The sequence below is a fragment of the Lepidochelys kempii genome, chromosome 1, assembly GCF_965140285.1.
Source record: "Lepidochelys kempii isolate rLepKem1 chromosome 1, rLepKem1.hap1, whole genome shotgun sequence".
Taxonomy (NCBI): Eukaryota; Metazoa; Chordata; order Testudines; family Cheloniidae; genus Lepidochelys; species Lepidochelys kempii.
This window is the reverse complement of record NC_136380.1, coordinates 263,912,411-263,933,123: the sequence shown is the minus strand read 5'-3', so window position 1 is coordinate 263,933,123 and position 20,713 is coordinate 263,912,411. Positions and strand designations below refer to the sequence as shown.

At 45.2% G+C, this 20,713-nt stretch overlaps 1 protein-coding gene across 1 annotated transcript in view; it reads right to left on the bottom strand.

Annotated features, from left to right (window-relative positions):
• The window catches only part of GRIN2B (glutamate ionotropic receptor NMDA type subunit 2B), a 225,088-nt gene extending 208,292 nt beyond the window's left edge, over positions 1-16,796 (bottom strand). Inside the window, exon 1 of the mRNA XM_073327319.2 lies at positions 16,373-16,796. Within this exon, the coding sequence (XP_073183420.1) occupies positions 16,373-16,783 (411 nt within the window). The 5' untranslated portion in view covers positions 16,784-16,796. The remainder of the gene's footprint in view (positions 1-16,372) is intronic.
• Positions 16,797-20,713: the final 3,917 nt, after the last annotated feature.

The following is a 20,713-nucleotide window of genomic DNA, read 5'->3' as shown; positions in this document are numbered from 1 at the left end:
GGAGATTCTCCTTCACAAACTGTCCTAATCATTTGAGATACTCATGCACCTCCAGGACTTGCTGTAACATGTTTTGAGAATATAGTGGCTGCTCTTCCCAGACCTCTTTAATGAGGTCCAGGATCCTCAAGGCTGTCAGCAATATAACCGTTCAAATGGCAAGAAGCCTGTTGAGGTCTGAGATACCTCTCATATGGCAAACAGGAGATAGAGAAGTAGCTGATACCAATCCTTGGGAGGGCGCGGTCATCATAAAATTTATTCAGCTTTTACTTAAGAGTCTGGTTAAACCCTTCTACCAGGCCTTTGGCCTGGGGATGGGGAACTGAAGTGCAGAGGGGGTCTAACCTTAACAGCTGGCATTCTTCTTGCATTAGGCAGGGGATGAAGTTACTCCCTTGATCTGTGAGGACTTTGGTAGACAAGCCTACTCAGGCAAAAAGCAGGATTAACACCCTGCCTATGGTCTTGGCAGTTATGGAGCAGAAGGAACTGTCTCCGAGAAATGGATTGCATAATCCACTACTACCAAGATATACTGGTGCCGCCTTGCAGTTTGTTCTAATGCCCTCACTATGTCCATCCCTACCCACTCAAAGAGGATGCTTATGAGCAGTAAGGGGCCCGAGGGAGCCTGCAGATCTCCCTTAGGTGCTACTTTTTGGCATTCTGGGCAGGTTGCACAAAAGTTTGCCACCTTCTTGTAGACCCCTGGCCAAAAGAATCTGGCAAGCACCCTTTCTAGGATTTCATCTCTGCCCAGGTGACCAGCGAAGGGGATGAAGCATGCTAGTCATAATACTTCCTTTTGAATGCTTTGGGGCACCAGGAGCTAGTGACCTATCTCATCAAAAGTAAATCATTCTGTCATTCAAAGGAGAAAATTGGGAAGCGTGAGCATCCTACACAACGCTTCCATTAACCACCATGAGCCGAGTATACACTTCTCTAAGGGTGTCATCTCTTCATTGTTCCTGAACCAAAGCAAATGTCCTAGACAGTACCATTTGGTCAACATCGAAAAGAGTTGTCCCGAGGTGATTCTGGTGATTCTGATCACTCTCCCATTGAGCTGCCAGCTGGCTCATCAGCTGCCAAAGCAGTTTGCAACCAGGACTTCCTGGCTAATTATTGCTGTTTCTGAGTCTTCTTGGGTCATGATGGGCCATCAGAAAGGTCAGATATAGCAGTTGGAAAGATGTCAGACGATAGGACCAGAACAGCATCTGGGGGTCTCCACGTGAGGCGGTGGAAGGAGGAGTGTTGCCAGTCCCTTTCAATGATCACTTCTCATGACAAGCTGGGGGTTATACCCACTCAAAGTATTCTGGCTGGTTCCCTATATTCAAATGCACCCAAACCATGGGTTGGGAATGAATGTTTCCATGGACAGAGGTCACATGCACCAGCTCATTTTCTTGCCACCCTTCCAGATCCAGTAGGGTCTCCCAGACCAAGGACTGGGAGCACCTGGAGTCTATTAGTCCAGTCACCATTCAGTCCCTGAGTACTACTAGAGTTACAAGTGCCTGGCAACAGCTTTCATCTGTTTGGCCAGAGACACCCCACCATTCTACAAAGACCTACTCCATAAGGGAGCAAGTGCAGCTGACATGCCCCGGCTTCCCACTGCAGAAACAAATGATTGGCTGACTAGCGGAGGCTCCATGGCTTGCCCCCAGGTGAGCCTCTGTGTACTTCCCACTGATGGTTCTTGAAGTGGGGTTGTGGGGCATCTTCTGGGTTCCACTGGGAGTCCACAGCCCTCTGGCCCTTTTCTGGTACCCCAGGTTGACTCCTCAGGAAGTTGAGGCCAACCTTCACCAGACCTGGGCCGTTCACTCTGGCCAGACCAAACCTGCTTCCATAAAGTCCCCAGTGAGTTGGACGGCAACTCTCAGTGTGCTGGGATTGTATCTGCATACCCAGGTTTGGATGGTAGTTGGCAAGGTACCACCGACTCCAGAATCTTGGCCGGAGAGCAGCATGCCAACTGGAGTTAGCAGATGGCCCAGTCCTTTAGCCACTAAGGGTATGTCTATGCTTACCAGGGATTGACGCTACAGTGATCAATGCACCGGGGGTCGAAGACCTGCTAAATCGACTGCCGATCACCCTCCCGTTGACTTGGTACTCCACCGGAATGAGAAGCATAAGGTAAGTTGACTGGAGAGTTTCTCACATTGAGCCAGTGCGGAGTAGACAGTGCAGTAAGTCAACCTAAACTATGTCGATTGCAGCTCCGTTATTCATGTAACTGGAGTTGCATAACTTAGCTTGACTTACCCCCGTAGTGTAGACCAGGTCTGAGTGACAGCCCAGGGTTGTGCCCGCAGTGGGAGTGATTCTGTGGAATCAGTGCTGGTGCATCTCAGGCAATGCTCTTAGTTGGTCTAGAACAGCAGCTTTCAGGGTATCATAATCCTCACAGCTTCATCATCTTGGGCCCAGTAGGCCTCCTGGGCTTCCCCGGGCAGAAAGGGGCCTAGTTTAGGGTGACCAGATGTCCCGATTTTATAGGGACAGTCCCAATTTGGGGGGCTCTTTCTTGTATAGGCACCTATTACCCCCCACCCCCGTCCTGATTTTTTACACTTGCTGTCTGGTCACCCGAGGCTAGTTACACAGTCCATCCACATGGTCTTCTCCAGTTGAGAGAATGGACTACCCACTCAAATATAACAAGATATGCCTCAGTGTCATCAGCGGATTCCCAATTTGAAAAGGGCAATTCCAGTGAGCCATTCCAGTATCACCTTCTGAAACTGCCGCTCTAGTTAAAGGAGCACAGCCTCCTGCTGCCTTCCAGGAAAAGCCACTGGGTCTCTGCCTGGTCCTGCTGGTGCTGAGCTAGGATCTCCTCCATAGTTCCCCTTTATGGAAAAGGAGGAGTCAATCCCACTTCTGTTACCAAGCTATGACAGGTACTGCTGCTCTGCAACGCCTCCTTCAGGGCACGTGTGATATTGCATCTGGACGCCACCTTTCACAGAGGGAGGGAGGGTTGACTGACAACATTTACCCATAACCACCCGCGACAAATTTTTGGCCCCATCAGGCATTGGAAGCTCAGCCCAGAATTCCAATGGGCAGCGGGGACTGTGGGATAGCTACCCACAGTGCACCGCTTGGAATGTCAATGCTTGCCACGGTAGTGGGAACGCACACCCCTGAATTAATGTGCTTAGTGTGGACACATGCACTCGACTTTATATAATCTGTTCCCCAAAATCAACTTCTGTAAAATCAGAGTACTTTCGTAGTGTAGACATGGCCTTAGTCTGCAAAATGTGGCCACCCGTTTGGGGCAGGGTAGCTTATGCCATAAGCTTGGCATCAGTCTCTAAACAGTCAAGTGGCAAAACAGCAACTCAGGATTCAGCTGTCTGTCTTTAAACAAAAAAGAAAAAACCCTTCAAAATCCAAGTGCTTTAGTTGCAGTGCTTAGGGCAGGGCAGGGCAGGGCAGAGCAGGGCAGGGCAGGGCACGACCAGCCCTGGCCCTAAGGTGCTTCTCCTCACCCAGCCCTTCCCCTGAGCAAAAGGCTGCAAGCCTTCTTAACTGGCCTGCTGGTTCCTGATTGGTCAGTATTTCTAACTGGCCCATCTAGATGACAGTTTTGTTGGCTATGGGGTATGAGTGAATTTTTCTTGGGCGGAAGTGTCGGGGGCTGATCCCTCCAGCAAGGGACAGAGAAGGCCTAATAGAGCCTGTCACACCCTGCCTCATTCTGTGCACACAATGAGCAGCTATTCATTATTGTGTTTTCTCCTCATTGGTCAGTGTGTGGCCCTAGGCCTTAGTTCCTGCGCACTACTCAAACCCTGCTCTGCAGCATTATTATTTTCCTCGTTGTTTTTCTATGACGCTTTTCACAACAGACAGTTGGTCTGATGCTTAGGGCACTGGTCTGGAAGCTGGGAGACCTGGATGTGCTTCCCATGGGGCCTTGGGTAGGTCACGTGGCCTCTCTGTGCCTCAGTTCTCCACCTCTATAATGGGGATAAGAGCACTTCCTTACCTCAGTGGGGTGTTGTGAGGATAAACATACTAAAAATGATGTGACACTCAGTACTTAAGTACTTAAGACGATATTTGAGTGCTTCACAATCATTAATGATTTTTATCTTCACAACACACCTGTGAGAGGAGGAGTTACTGATATCCCCATTTTACAGATGAGACACTGAGGCACAAAGATTAAGGTCAAAAGTATCCACTCACTTTGGGTGCCCCGTTTGAGACACGCAGGACCGCATTTTTCAGTGAACTGCACATTATATAGCATTTCATATGTTCAAAGCAGAGCTCCCATTGACTTCAGCTGTAGCTGGGAGCACTCAGCACTTCTGAAAAACGGGCCCTAGGGTATCAAGCCAGGCACCCGGACAACATGGAACACACAATGAGTGACCATGTGTGAAAAGTCTGGTTTCAGTGACCTGCCCAGCAATACCCAGGAGCTCTGTGGCAGAGGCAGGGATAGAATCCCATTCTCCAGAGCAGCATTCACTTGCCTTAACCATGTGACCATCCTTTCTCTTCCCACAGCCCCCTGCCTCTTTCACTACACACCTTCCAACTTCTCCGACAAATGAGGAAAGGATCCTACAAACAACAGCCTCCTTTACTAGACAACCCTGATTCTCCCCCAGAACAACTCCATCCACCTGGTGCACTGAATGAGGCAGGGGTCCTGTGGAAAAAATGGTATGTCATCATGCAATGAAAGTCTGTCTCATCATGCATATGCATAAGGGGAGCAAATTAAGGTTGCTCGAGTCAACCTTACCTCTGGCATTTCCCAACTTCTGAGTGCGTGACTTTGCAACTTTAATAACATTCTTTTAGTATCATTTGTTGTGGGTAGTTTCCTAATTTTTTTAAAAAGCAAACTGAACAAACAGAAGTTCCATCCTGTGGCAATAGAGTGACCCCCACATGGGCCATCAGCAGTGTTGGAACTTCTAGATCCAGAGTCAAACCTTTGCCATTTCAGCTAATGCGGGAACTGATAGACAACGACAACCTACTCTATGTGGACTGGCACTGGAGGGGGATGAAACACTTGGCCAGTGGGTTACGTAGATATTTGCTGACAGCGGAGGAATGGTGAGACTCGAGAATCCTGGGTTCCATTCCAGGTTCTGGTGGCGAGTATGTTATAGTGGGCACAGACTCTGCTGCCCATATCCCCAAGCATGACCCCTTTGTCCCATCCCCTCCAACCTGCCCCAGTCCTATCTCTTCTCTACCCTGCCTCCTCATCCCAGTCCCATTCTTCTCACCTAGCCACTCCTCAGACTTCTCATCCCAATCCCTAGGTCTCACTCCCCAAGGCTCAAGCCCCCGGGACCCTTGCCCACCCATTCCCAGCTCTTTCCATCCTGCCTCCTTGCCCAGCCAGTCCCAGTTCCCCCACACCCAGCTCTTCATCTGTTGTGTGTGCGTGTGCGCGTCTCTTTCTCTTCCCCACTCCCCACACATTCTCCTTTCCCACTGATTCCCAGCCCCAATCTCTTTACCCAGGCTTCTCATCCAATCTCAGTGTCCATCCTCCCCAGCCCCAGCATCTTTACCCAGCCCAGACCAGTTGTCCCCCTGTACCCTGGCACCCCATCAATCTCCCCTCCCCGCTCACCAGTTCTCAGCCCCCATCTTCCTGCCTGGCCAGTCCTAGTCTCTCCCCCAACTCCTCATCTGATCTCAGTCTCCCAACCACCACCTACTTGCCTCCCAGTTCCCCAGCCTATTTCCCTCCCTGAATCCTAGGCCCTAGCTTCTTGCCCAGACAATCCCAATCTCCCAAGCCATATTCCCAGTCCCCGTTTCTCTCCTCCCCCAACTAGCCATCAATCCTAGTTCCTGCTTTGGACTTCCTGGAAGTTGGGGTAGCTGGGGCTGCACCTTCCCTGAGCAGAATTCAGATCATGCCCATCCTATGAGTGCAGAAAACTCCCACCCTCCTGGGGTCGGTAATAGTAGGAGCTTTAGCCTTGGTGCTGTTATCACAGTCTGTCATGGCCGGTTGTCTCCTCGTGACTGGGAAGATGAAGAGGGGTTTCATTTTTAGGGACACCATCCCCATTCCCAGGGACTCTTCTGCTGGTGCAGGGGGGTCAAGTACCAGGGACGACACTGACAAAGTCATCTATCTTGGCTTTAAACAGAGTTTAAACAGTCACAGGAAACCGCATGTGCTTCGGCAAATAGGCCTTGCCACCTCCTGCAAGAAGTCCATTCTTGCTTATGGATGCAAAAACATCCTTGCACTGAAACAAAGTCCAGAATCTATCAAACCAGTACTGTACCTGTATTACTATATGGGTCAGAAACCTAGAGCCTCTTACAGGGCAGACCTGGAGCAGTTAGAAGCATTCCATAGGCACTGTCAGCACCACATCCTGAGCATAAAGTGGTTTGACTTTGTGTGAAATGTCAATTTTGCAGAGATCTGGCCTTCCTTCGCTCACTCATTATATTCAAAAGCAGCACTGTATGCTCTTTGGCCAGGTGGCCCGGATGGACAAAAACACCCTTGCACACCGTGCTCTCAAGCGCTCCATCAATGTGTGAAGGGGTGCATGCCCTCACCCTAGCTGGTGCCATCCACAGTGCCACTCCAGAGATTTGTGGATTTGCAGGATTGAGGCAGATCTGGGAACTTCACTACACTACATCAACCGCGGTCACTCTGGCTGGCACAATGGTCGTCAGTAGACTGCATGTTTGATCACAATGCTGATGGGCGATGACCAGGAGAGGTCCTGGAAGACTGGAGAAAGGCTAATGTAGTGCCCATCTTTAAAAGGGGGGGGAAGGAGGAGTCGGGGATCTATCGACCGGTCAGCTTGACTTCGATACCTGGGAAGCTACTAGAGTAATGTACAAAACATTCAATTTGCAAATACCTGGACACGGAAGATGTGAGCACTAGCAGCCAGCATGGATTTACCAAGAACAAATTGTGCCAACCAGCTTGATTTCCTTCTTTGACAGGGTAACTGATTTTCTGGATGGGGGAATGCAGTGGACATAATATACCTGGACGTCAGCAAGGCTTTTGACACAGTCCCACATGGCATTCTGATAAGTGAGCTGGAGAAATGTGGGCTTGGCAGAACTACCATTAAATGGATACATAATTGGTTAAACAACCACAAACAAAGAGTAACTATTAATGGAATGATGTCGGATTGGAGGAAGATCTCAAGTGGGGTTCCACAGGGATCTGTTCTGGGTCCAGTATTGTTTAATATCTTTATTAATGACCTGGATGTAGGAGTAAAGAGCATCCTGATCATGTCTGCAGATGACACAAAGATGGGGGATTGCCAATACTTTGGAGGATAGAGCTAAAATTCAGAGGGATCTTGATACATTGGAGAACTGAGCTATACACAACAAAATGAAATTCAAAGACCAATGTAAGGTGCTACACTTAGGGAAGAAAAACCAAACATACAGATACAGAATGGGGGGAAACTGGCCTGGCAGCAGCACTGCTCAGAAGAATGTGGGAGTTGTAGTGGATCACAACCTCAACATGAATCAGCAATGCGATGCTGTTGCAAAAAAAGCAAATGCAATTTTAGATTGCATTAACAGAGGCATAGTATGCAAGCCACAGGAGGTGATAGTACCACTCTCCTCGGCACTGGTTAGGCCTCAGATGGAGTATTGTGTCCAATTTTGGTCAACAATGTAAAGAAAGGATGTAGAGAAACTGCAAAGGATCCAGAGGCGAGTAACAAAGATTATCCAAGGGATGGAATGCAAGCCGTATGAGCAAAGACTGAATGAACTGGGTATGTTTAGTTTGGAAAAGAGGAGATTAAGAGACATGATAGCAGTCTTCAAATACTTGAAAGGCTGTCATAAAAAAAGATGGAGAAAAGTTGTTCTCCCTTGCCAGAGAGGGCAGGACAAGAGGCAATGCGTTCAAACTACAGCATCGCAGATTTAGATTAAATCTCAGGGAAAACTTCCTAACTTTAAGAACAGTAGCACAATGGAACAGATGGCCTAGGGAGGTTGTGGAAGTTCCTTCACTGGAGATTTTCAGACAGTCATTTGTTTTGGATGGCTAAGAAACAACAAATCCTGCATCTTGGCAGGGCATCAGACTAGATAACCCTTGTGGTCCCTTCTAAACCTATGATTCTATGACCAGCCCCTCCTATAATAATCTTTTGTGCACACCAGAGATATTCAACTACCCACTATTAGAGGCTACAGCTTCTTCTCGTGAATTTTAGAATTTTATATAAAGCATCACATTGACTGCAACTAGAATAATTCATTAATCAATACATAGCAGTTAGAGCTTTGCCTTTGTAGATCCCAAAGCAATTTTAAAAAGTACCATTATCTCCATTTTGTGAATGGAGAAACAGCAGTAGAGACTTACCCAATGTCATATAGCAAGCCATTTATAGAGTATAACTCTGGTGTCTGGACTCTCAGACCTGTGCCCTATGCACTGGCCACAATGTCCCCTGGGATGAATATGACTGGTTTTACAATGCCTTCCTTTTCTCTCCTGACTTTACATTCTCCACCCAACTCCGCTGCCCTTATTTCTTCCCTCCTGCTTTCTTCTGGAACTTTATGTTTCTAATTAGCATAAGGAACCTTGCAGATACCTTGCACTGCAGCACCAAGAGGAAAATAATCATTTCAGGGTTTGTTTGTTTTTATTGTCTCACAGGTTGTATTTTAATGAAACTTGTTTTCTTTGATCATGTGAGGTTCAGGAGAAGGACCCCCCCCCCCCTTTGTAGCTCTCCCTCCCCCACTTGTGTCTCTCTGGCCTGCTCTTCTCTCTCAGCTTGTTCATTTTTTCTTCACACTCATCCTAGCTAAGGCAGGATTTTTCCCTTGCAGTGCATTTTCCAGAGTTTTATCAACTCCAAATCTGAAATAGTTTAAGTGATGGGGTTTCCATCTTTCCCTGAGGAGATTACTCCACATCTAATAGAGATTGCCATTTGGAAAATTCTCTTGATATTCTGTTTAATGATCCCGTTGCTCAATTTCTTCCCATTGCTCCTAGTTACACCGCGTTTAGACCAACCTAAACTGTTTCTCTCTCTCCTTGGTATATATCTAGGCACAACACATTAGTTACATTTACCTGTAGTCATTATTTAGTCAAGCTACAATATACATATTTAGCTCTTTTAATCTATCCTCATGTATCAATTCCTTAAGGCCCTTAAAAGAGTTATATACTACAATCTTATCTCTTCCTGTACCCTCTGTTTTTTCAGGCTGTGTGTATTTAATTCCCTTAACTTCCCTCATAGTCCTTTCCCTCTAAATGTGGTTAATGAAGCAAAGAAAAGGCAAACAGAATAAGAGATTCCCTGGAAAGAGTTGTTTCTCTATGTCCCCTGGTTACTGAGGAATGACATGAGGATCTAAGGCAGCAGCACTGGTCAATTTCACACTCCAGGTTTTCAATTTCATTTTGAGGCCTGTTTGGGGCAGGGAGAAATTTGAGTGTAATTAATTCAAATTTTGTGAGACAAGTATCTGCTCTGGGTTATAATAAAGGTCTTGCGTGCTCCAGAACCAAGAAACTAATCTTCTCATCTGGCTGGGGATGGCACAAATTGATTTAATACTTCTGGGGGGTTTTATGAGTAATAGCAACTATTACAATAAAAATAGTTTTTCATTGTTAATTACTAGAGCTGGTCAGAAAAACTTTGATGGAACAATTTTCCATCAGAGAACATAGTTCCAGCATAACTGAAACACTTTGCAAAATCATGTCAATTACACTGAAATTTCATTGGGGGGGTGGGGGAGAGGAAAGTAGTTCTGAGAATGTTGAAACATGCCATTTCAATATTTTCTGAATGAAATGGTTTGATTTTTCCTTTCAAAATGATTTTTCCTTTCTTTTCTTTTTTATTTTGTATTATATTATTTATAATATTATATTGGAATTAAGTGTGTTAGCATCAGGAAAAGCAAACAACAAAACAGTGTGCAAGAAACTATATATGTCACACACACACACACACCACTCACACAAAATGGACAAAATGCAGAGAAATCCAGTAAAAATAAATATTACATACAAAATTGAAATTAATGCAATATTAATTATGTGAATTTGAACAAAAGCAGTCAGGTAATACAAAAGTTAAGGTTCCAACAGAATAATTAATTCTGCCATGTTACATTTAGTGTTTATCATATATGCAGGAGTGCAAGTAGGGCAGTACCCTCCAGTACACAGTACTGGCAAGAGATTTTTAGCAGGTACAAAAAGAAAAGGAGTACTTGTGGCACCTTAGAGACTAACCAATTTATTTGAGCATGAGCTTTCGTGAGCTACAGCTCACTTCATCGGATGCATACCATGAAAACTGCAGTAGACATTATATACACACAGAGACCATGAAACAATATGCCCTCCCACCCCACTGTCCTGCTGGTAATAGCTTATCTAAAGTGATCATCAAGTTGGGCCATTTCCAGCACAAATCCAGGTTTTCTCACCCTCCGCCCCCCCACATACAAACTCACTCTCCTGCTGGTAATAGCCCATCCAAAGTGACCACTCTCTTCACAATGTGTATGATAATCAAGGTGGGTCATTTCCAGCACAAATCCAGGTTCTCTCACTCCCTCACCCCCCTCCAAAAAACCACACACACAAACTCACTCTCCTACTGGTAATAGCTCATCCAAAGTGACCACTCTCCCTACAATGTGCATGGTAATCAAGGTGGGTCATTTCCAGCACAGATCCAGGCTTTCTCACCCCCCCCCCCCGGGAACATACTCATGTGTATGTGTGTATGTTCCCAGGGGCGGGGGGGTGAGAAAGCCTGGATCTGTGCTGGAAATGACCCACCTGGGTGAGAAAGCCTGGATCTGTGCTGGAAATGACCCACCTTGATTACCATGCACATTGTAGGGAGAGTGGTCACTTTGGATGAGCTATTACCAGCAGGAGAGTGAGTTTGTGTGTGTATGGGGGTGGGGGGGTAAGAAAACCTGGATTTATGCTGGAAATGGCCCACCTTGATTATCATGCACATTGTAGGGAGAGTGGTCACTTTGGATAAGCTATTACCAGCAGGAGATTGAGTTTGTGTGTGTGGTTTTTGGAGGGGGGTGAGGGGGTGAGAGAACCTGGATTTGTGCAGGAAATGGCCCAACTTGATGATTACTTTAGATAAGCTATTACCAGCAGGACAGTGGGGTGGGAGGGGGTATTGTTTCATGGTCTCTGTGTGTATATAATGTCTACTGCAGTTTCCACGGTATGCATCCGATGAAGTGAGCTGTAGCTCACAAAAGCTCATGCTCAAATAAATTGGTTAGTCTCTAAGGTGCCACAAGTACTCCTTTTCTTTTTGCAAAGACAGACTAACATGGCTGTTACTCTGAAACCTTAGCAGGTACAGAGTACCGGAAAGACTTGGGGCTAGCCACCCCCCACCCCCACCCCCAGGGCCGGGAGGGGCATTCATTCTTTAAATGGCTTTAACAGCACAATACATATGCTAACAAATTTAAACAAAGACTTTGTTTAAGTTTGTTAGCATATGTATGGTGCTCTTTGCTCAGGAGTCCTCAAGAGGGGAGGGGTGGGAGGATGGAAGGTGTTTAAATAGTGTTTCTGATTCTGTTTCTCCCCATTGGTCTGAATTATCCATGACATCCATACTGCATCACATCAAGTCCAAATCATTAGAGGAATGCCTCTGCTTGCACTGACCAGAGGATGTTTGGATTCTGATGTCAGCCCAGTTCTGCAGCCTGACGGGAATCAGGTGTTGTCCCCAGCATACATAGAATTCTTCCTTTTGCAGCCAAACTAGACTAATATGCATTTTGTTAACTGGAATTGGAGCAGCAAAATAAAGAAAACAAATGCCTCATTTTCCATCTTTGTGGGTGAGAGAACTATAAGTGAAGATTATAATGCTGGACACTGACAGCCTTAAACCAGCTGCCTCAGGAATCTGCCAAGAACTTTGCTGAAAATAAGTTCCTCATCTTAGCAACGGAGCTAAGACTTATCACACATCTATCCGCCTTTATTCGAAAGAAGCTCCTTCTGATCTGACAGCTCAGGCATTGTCAATTTCATCCAGAACAATTTACAAACTTGGAACCTAATCCTGTAAACCGTTAATCATTTGATCAATCCCATTGAAGACAATGGGACTATTTGCATGAGTATAGACCACTTTTGTGAACTGGTAAGAGTCTCAGGAGTCTGTTCTGTTCATATAAATGAAGTTGAATCTCTCATTGAAATGCAATGTTTGGGTACAATACCATAAAGCAGTTTAGGATACAGTTCTCCTTAAAAATTTTTTTTTAATAAGTCATACATATGTTGAAATGGCTCCTCACCCAACTCCCATATTAAGAGACCGAATACTACATATTTGAGGGAAAATGACTAGTTAAGCATGTTGATGTTTGTATATACAAAGGGGGGTGTCGGAGGGGATGGGGAAAGCATGGGGGCCCCGAATTGGGGGCGGGGAGGAGTCACATGGAGGGTCACGTGCGGAGGTCACGTGCCCCCCTTTGTGTCCGTCCCATGAGTGCAGTACCAGCAAGAAATGATTTCTACTTGCACCACTGCATATACGTATCAGTCTAACCTGTAATAGATACAGGTATAGATATGCACAATGTAGCAGAGCCACTCTTATGTTTGGAAACTTATTTTTTTATTTCCTGCCTTTTTGGGTTCAAATTTTCCAATTTAATGTTGCACTAACATAGGTTTTTGTACTTGGACACAGATTTGCTCTCCGAGAGGCGACACAGCAGGGGGGCATGCAGGTTTACCCCAGCAGCCGGCCTGAGCGGGAAGTGGAAGGGATGGGGACATAGCTTCTTCTGGCCGCGCTGGGACACTGCCTGGTGCAACACAACAGCTGCCTGGGAGAGCGCCTGCTGCAGCAGCAGGGGGGCTGCCTACTGCCCAGGATCAACTTCAGGGGACAGCAGCCAAGTGAGCCAGAGTCCCCGCCTCTGGCATGCTCAGCCCCTGTCCCCAGAAGCCGAGCCTGAGCAGGGACAGGGCTGCCTCCCCCCACCCGCAGCCAGGCTCTCTCCCAGGAAGGTGGCTACTCTGCACAGAGCAGTGACTGGAACTGGCTCCATCCCGTTCCCTGCCTGGGCCTGGCTGCCAGGGACAGAAGCCAAACATGCCAGAGGGGAGCCGGTGCAGCAGGAGGACAGAGCCTGCCTCCATGCCCCCCCACCACACACACACAGGTAATGTGGGGCCGGGAGAGTGTGGGAGCCCCAAGCTGGGGATGGAATGGGGAGGAGACATGTGGGGAGGTCACGTGTCCTCCCCTTTAGCTTGTACTCCCCCCGCAGTATGGGGAGGCACCAGTTGTCTAGTCTCGATTGAAGTGAATCAAAAGTTAACAGGCACAGCATGCAACAGGGTTAGATTTGGCCAAGTGTTTTTTAAAAAAATAGAATCTTGCCTGTCACACTAAGGAATTGCACAACTCTGTTTTGTGCAGTTCCATAGGTTTTGATCCGTACCACTCCACAGATAGATATGAAACCAAGCACAGGATTATGGAGTTGAAATAAGGGTCTGAAGCTGCAAAATGGTGAACAACCTCAGCCAGAACTGACTCTTGTCAAAGATAAGGATGCTCAGCACTTCACAGGTAGTACACAGCACCTTGCAGGATCAAACCATAATTATACAACTCATTTCCAGTACTGAGACTAAAAACCGACCCGTATTTATTGAGGCTGTGTGGAAATGGATCATTAAGCACTTACCAGTATAACTTCATTATTGTAAACAAATATAACAGATATTTCATATATAACATATTTTATTCAATTTGCCAAATAAATATTATCCATTAGCCACATGAGAAGTCAGAAGCTTTAATGGTCAGCCATTTTAAATAGTGTGTAAAGAAAATGTTTATACAATTTTTCTAAAACTGGAATCTCTTTATTTGATTTGCTTACCCTGTTCAAAAGCTGCACATGGAAAGCTTGGTAAAAGCGATTTTTATATTCACTGGGCCCCATCTTCATGCCCCCTCATGGTCCTACCAGAATTTCCCATAGAAGTCAATGGGCAACATACAATAATAGGACTAATGTTACTCTGCCAAGGAAAGACCTATGGAAGGGTAAAAGCTCTTCAAACAACTCCGTGGTCCAAATTCTGCTCTAAGTTACACCAGTGTAAATCTGATCTGATTGCACCACGACCAGTGGAGTTACTCTGGATTTCTACTGGTATAATCTTAAATTGGAATTTGCCCCTTCAAGTTTAAACTCACAATTTTTCAATGCTTTGGGCCTGGTGGTGTCATTTGTACTTATGCAAAGTGACTGTATAATACCACCCTTCCACTCTGTTAATGTTTTACACCCGTTCTGCACAGGTGTAGATGACTTCACGAGGTGCAAGGCAGTGGATAATCAAGGCCACAGAATTGTTGCCTGAGTTACATAGAGCTGGGCAAAAAGGGGGGGGGGGGGATTATTTGAGAGTCATTTATTCAGCGATTATTTTGTATTAACTCAGTTACTTCCTGAATATCACTTATCCATTTTTTCATAGAATATCAGGGTTGGAAGGGACCTCAGGAGGTCATCTAGTCCAACCTCCTGCTCAAAACAGGGCCAATCTCCAATTTTGCCCCAGATCCCTAAATGGCCCCCTCAAGGACTGAATTCACAACCCTGGGTTTAGCAGGCCAATGCTCAAACCACTGAGCTATCCCTATTTCTAAAGCTGATTAAAGATTGAGAAATATATTTGTGATTAATTTAGTCCCAAAAATGAAAAAAAAATGGAAAAAAATTATTCACAACAAAAAATTCAGCCCACCCAAATTCCACAGTCTAATAGAACTCACTCCAAGGAAATGTTTCCTTACTATCCAATTTAAGTCCCACCCCCCCACCACATTCAATTACATCAAATTATGTCTTGCTGTCTCTCAGATCCCCTGAAAGGTGACCTGCAAAGGAATAAAATGGCTTGTACTCTTGTTTGCTTTGTGATGTATAAAAGAAGACCAGAAAAGATTTTGCCAAAGAAGAGTTGTTGGCCCAGATTCTTCCCTGCACCCAAGATGTAGGCCCAGCTACATTGACTTTATACCAGGTAGAAGATCGCTCAAGCTGGGGGAATTCTCAGCTGAGCAGAACAGGCTGGTGAGAGCAGAGTCAAACCTGAGGCAGGGAATAGCAGAGGAGTTTGTAGTCAAGTTGCAGGATGGGGTCAATATCAAGGATCGGAGCCCAAGTCAGGTTTCAGGATCCAAGTCAGGAGGCAAGATCCAAATCAGCCAAGGTCAAAACCAGGAGTTCCAGAACAGGAGTGGTTGTGGAAGCCACAGGAGACCCATACTATTGCCTGGACCATTCCTAGAATGCCTCTTGGGTGGATAAGGGGCAGGGAGTCAATCAGGAGCCATGATTCTGCCATCTGTCAGACCCCATGAGGTGGGACTTCCCCTGGTCTGTTGCCAGAGCAGATCATGAGTGGCAGCATGGAGGTGTCCCCTACCTAGCAACTCTACAGGGACAAGTTTGAGACCTGCCTTGCAGTTCAAAGGAAATCAGGCCTGCTGTTTTTTCACATTCAAAATTCAGGACTTGTCTGCACTGGTATACTATGGTGACTGAAGAATTAGCGAAATTATGACAATACAATACAAGAGAATGAAAGATGCACAGTTGAAATTAGAAAGGGTTGTTAGCCAAACTGGTTGGGTTTTTGGATGTTTTTTTTTGTATGGGGGAGAGGGGTTGGTTTTGTGTTTTGACACTTTGGTTAACACCTATTTAACCCAATAACTAATTTAATATGTGAGAGTTCACAGTAAACATCCTGAGACCCCCAAGTGATTCTCCAGCTAAACCAGTGAAGGCAAAAAGTAAAAAATACAGTGGTTATAAATGGTCACAAAACATCATAAAAAAGAATAAAATATTTAAATCCTTTGCAGATCCCTTTTAGCAACTCCCTTCTCTCCTTGATCTTTGTATGCTTCATATAATTCCTGAAGAATGAGCTGAAGAAGAGCTATGTGGGGTTCAAGAGCTTGTCTCTTTCACCAACAGAAGTTGCTCCAAATAACAAATATTATCTCACCCAGCTTGTCTCTCTCATATAATTCTACACAGTTCGCATCTTTTCTATAGATGTAATTCAGCCACACTATACACACCTAGCTTTTTTTTAATCTCTCCTTGAAAGTGACTCTCTCCAAGCACATAATCATTTGGCCAAGTGAGATTCCATCTGCAGACCACTGGCTATGTTATTTCTCAGGATACCAAACCCCACTTTCCTGATCTATAATGGAAGAAAGCCAATGTCTACCTTGTCTGCCATGATCATGGAGGAGCCTCCGTGGATGCCAAGGATGGGCGTGAGAGTCTGGGCAGAAATGAAGTCCAGGATCTGAGCAATGGCTTCCTGGTCTGTGTCATCAGCAAACACCACACCTTGAACCTTCCGGTCTGACATGAGGTCGCAGATGCGGGTGATGATGCTCTTGGGATCTGTCTCATTCATGGCCACCAGTTCCACTCGGGGCACCACTGAGAGGTGGTGGAAGTCATCTTTCTCGTGGGCGTCCTTGATGGCCACTTCGTCTGAGGTCCCCACCAGGATGACAGCAACGCCGATACTGGGGTGGCTCTTCTGGGCACGGGCCCCACCACCCGTCGTTGCTAGGACTGCCAGCACCAGCCAAAACTTTGGAGAATAACACTCCGCCCTGGGCCTCATCTTCAGCTCTTACACTCCCTGAGAAGAAAAGAGAGAGAGAGAGAGAGAGAGAGAGAAAAGGAAGAGATTAAATGAGAAGTCAGTATAGCACTCAGCCTCTAATGTATGTCATTGGTGCATCTAGTCCATTAAACCAGTCTTTCTCATTGGGGCTACACAGAGGTCTTCCAGGGGGTACCATCAACTCATCTAGATATTTGCCTAATTTTACAACAGGCTACACAAAAAGCACTAGCAAAGTCAGTATAAACTAAAATTTCATACAGACAATAACGTGTTTATACTGCTTTGTATACTATACACTGAAATGTAAGTACAAAATTTATATTCCAATTGATTTATTTTATAATTATATGGTAAAAAATGAGAAAGTCAGCAATTTTTCAGTAATAGTGTGCTGTGACACTTTTGTATTTTTTATCTGGTTTTGTAAGCAACTAGTTTTTAAATGAGGTGAAACTTGGGGTACACAAGACAAATCAGACTCCTGAAAGGGGTACAGTAGTCTGGAAAGGTTGACAAGCATTGCATTAGATCACCTCCTGTTGGATCAAACCGTTGGTCCATCTTGTCTGATATCCACTCCCTGAGCCTGATCCAAAGCCCAATCAACAGGAGTCTCTCCGTTAACTTCAGATGGTTTTGAATCAGGCCATCTGAGAGCAACCTTTACTTGACAATTAAGAGGAGGGGAGGAAGTGGCGGGGAGGGAATTGGATGGCTTAAGGGACTGGCCAGAAAATACAAAGCACATTATCTCTAAGCCTGCATTTCATCTCAGGCCCAAGTCAACAGTGATTGAAAGTTGTTATCCTCTAATTGACGTCCAGTTACCTACATGAAATGAGCTGGAGATGTCAGTCCTATGTCTCAATGTGTGTCCCCAGCACAAAAGCAATTATCACATAGTTGGCACCAGTTTGCCCACATTTAGGTACTATAAGCAAAGAGTCAACGCCTACTTAGGTCATGGATTCAGAACTCCTTTCTCAGCTCTCAGTATAATCCTTCCAGGTCAAGGCTGGGATGTATTGGCAGGGGCTGCCATGGCCCATAATCCACTTACCTTGGGGATAAATACAGGACTTCAATCTGTGACACTGTCATTTGGGCCCCTTTCACCAATGCTAAATTCACTTATTTAAAAAAAAGGGGTTGAAGTGGGGCCAAATGTTGATAGTGCGCATGGCCAATTACAGATTGTTATAGTATGGGGGAGATTTTCCTTTCTACACCAGATGGTGACCCTCTTTGCTCTGAAGCACAAGAATAAATAAATCTCATACATTTTAATTTCTAGTGTATCCACAGATGTTACTATGATTCATAACCTGCAAATGTCTATTCTTTTTTTAAAAACCATGGAAGTTAGAAATGGAAGAGTCCTATTCCGTCATCAGTCTATCCCTATGCAGGACCGTTCCCTACAGTATAGTTTATAGGTTTTATCCAGTCTCTTTGTAATAATCCTTAGCATTTATTTACCACTTTACAAACCTTAACTAATTAATCCTCCCAGCACCTCTCTAAGGTAAATAGTATTATCATCACTTTACAGATCTGCAAACCACCACAGAGAGCTTTGTTCCAGACTAGCCTGTGGCCATAGAGGAAGTCAGGAGCAGCCAGAATTAGAATACAGGAGTTCCTGGTTCTCCGTTCCACGCTCAGACCAAACACCCACATCACTTTCTCAAGCAGTTGTATGTATTTCAGGTTATGGAAGACTGTTCTTCAACCCTATCAAGCTCATTAAGCTATTCACCTCAAGATTCCATTCTGCAATGGTTAAACAAACATGGCGTACACCAGGATGTCTTCTAAACTGCACCAGCTGCTCTCTTGCCCTGGTATTGTGAGAGAGCGTAAATAGGAGGATCCAACTGGACCTGTCTATACCATTCATTATTTTGCTTACCTCTATCAAAATCTCCTCCCCTCGCCAGTTACACAGATAGATATGCATAACAGCTGTAATGAGACTGGTAGGACCTTAGAGAACAACCCGCCCTCCTTTATATGTTCTGTTGTCCTAAACAGAGCCAGAGGCTAACAGGACAATATTGCTTGCATGGTCACCTAAAGGCCAGTTTTCTGCCCTGATATGGAGGAGACCTAAGTTCAGTTTCCTGGTCTCTCTTGCCCAGGGCAGGCGGAGAGCACACACACTGCATTAATATTACTAAATTAATAAACAGATAACAAATATTCACAGAGGGAACCAAATCCACTTAGAGGCTGAACAGACCAGGGGGAGGGATAGCTCAGTGGTTTGAGCATTGGCCTGCTCAAACCCAGGGTTGTGAGTTCAATCCTTGAGTGGGGCTATTTAGGGATCTGGGGCAAAAATTGGGGCTTGGCCCTGCTTTGAGCAGGGGGTTGGACTAGCTGACCTCCTGTGCATATGAAACATCGATCAGCTCCAGCCTTTTTACTGGATTCTCCTTCTGAGAACAAGCTCACAAGAAGGAGTGAGACACTTCAAGAGTTCAGCAAAATGAATAGCTAACTTCATTCCAGCAGGACTGTTATCCTCCAATTACAAGTTGCTAAATTAGATTCCTTCACAGTGAAACCTGGTCCTCACAACTGCAATGCTTTATTAACTTTAATGCACTCTATTCTCGCTCACTCGCCTTAATGTTATATTTGTTCTCTTTAAAATACGTCTCCTGTGATTTCTCTACTTATTTTCACACATTATAATGCACTTGGTTATGCAATGGCTAGTTGTGATGCCCAGAGAATAGAATCTGGTTTTACAGCACACCCCTTTCATACTGATTATTTTGAAATGCTTTACAAAGCACTGAGATGGAGACTAGCAATGCAGGAGGTAGGCAGACAAACATGGCAGCTGTTCTGTATTTGCACTCAGACTTGTTTTCTTGAAGGAGGAAATGTTGGGCAACACACCACAGTTACCTTCATTTTTCTTCCCATCAAAGCCATGGAATCTTTAATTTCTTCCTGGATCGGATGGGCAGAAAGGAACTCAGCAATTTACAGGTTACTCCAGAGAGGTTTTAGGACTGATAATCCCACAAGCCTCAAAATGGACAAGAAAGCCAGGAATCCCTGCTCTTTCAATGGGATAAGTCATTTGCTTCTTTCCCTAGTAGAGAAATTAAGAAATTAGACCCTACAATCACAATTATGTACTTCATCACAGTTTCTGAAATGTATTATCCACCCCACCCCACCCCCGCAAGGCCTGCATAGCCGGGTTCGTGGTGCTAAGCTTTGCGGGTCAGTGACTGCAAAAAGTGTTCCTAAACATTTGCTCAGATTCTAAGGCCTAGTCTACACTAGGAAATTAGGTCACTATAACTACATTGCTCAGGGGTGTGAAAAATCCACACCCCAAACAATGCAGTTAAACTGACCTAACCAGCAGTATAGACAGCACTACGTCAACAGAAGAATACTCATCTCAACCTAGCTACCACCTCTCGGGGAGGTGGATTACTTGTGCTGATGGGAGAAATCCTCCCATTGGCATAGATAGTGTCTTCATAACAAAAAGTTGTGTCACTGCAGCTTTTTAAGTGTAGACAAGCCCTAACACGATTGGTTTGCCTGGGTTTGTAACCTTTATTATCCACTTCTCGTGTGAATAGGTTTTATTTACACAAATGTTCAGGTAATGGCTGCTACTCCTGCTACCTCTGTTCACATATGACAAAGGGTATTTGCGCCAGAACAAGAATATTCCTTGTTCATTGTTTTTAAACAAAAAAAAATGAATAAAGTTTCAATCATCCAATCACGGAGCAGAAGCAAAGGGAGCAGTTTACAGAAACCCCCACTGGCTGAAAGTTGTTCATATAAACTATTCACTGAATATGTGCAAATAACAAATATCTGTGCAGAAATCAGGATAGGCTCACTAGCATAAAAAGGGCTACATTGGTTAAATAATTTATTCAC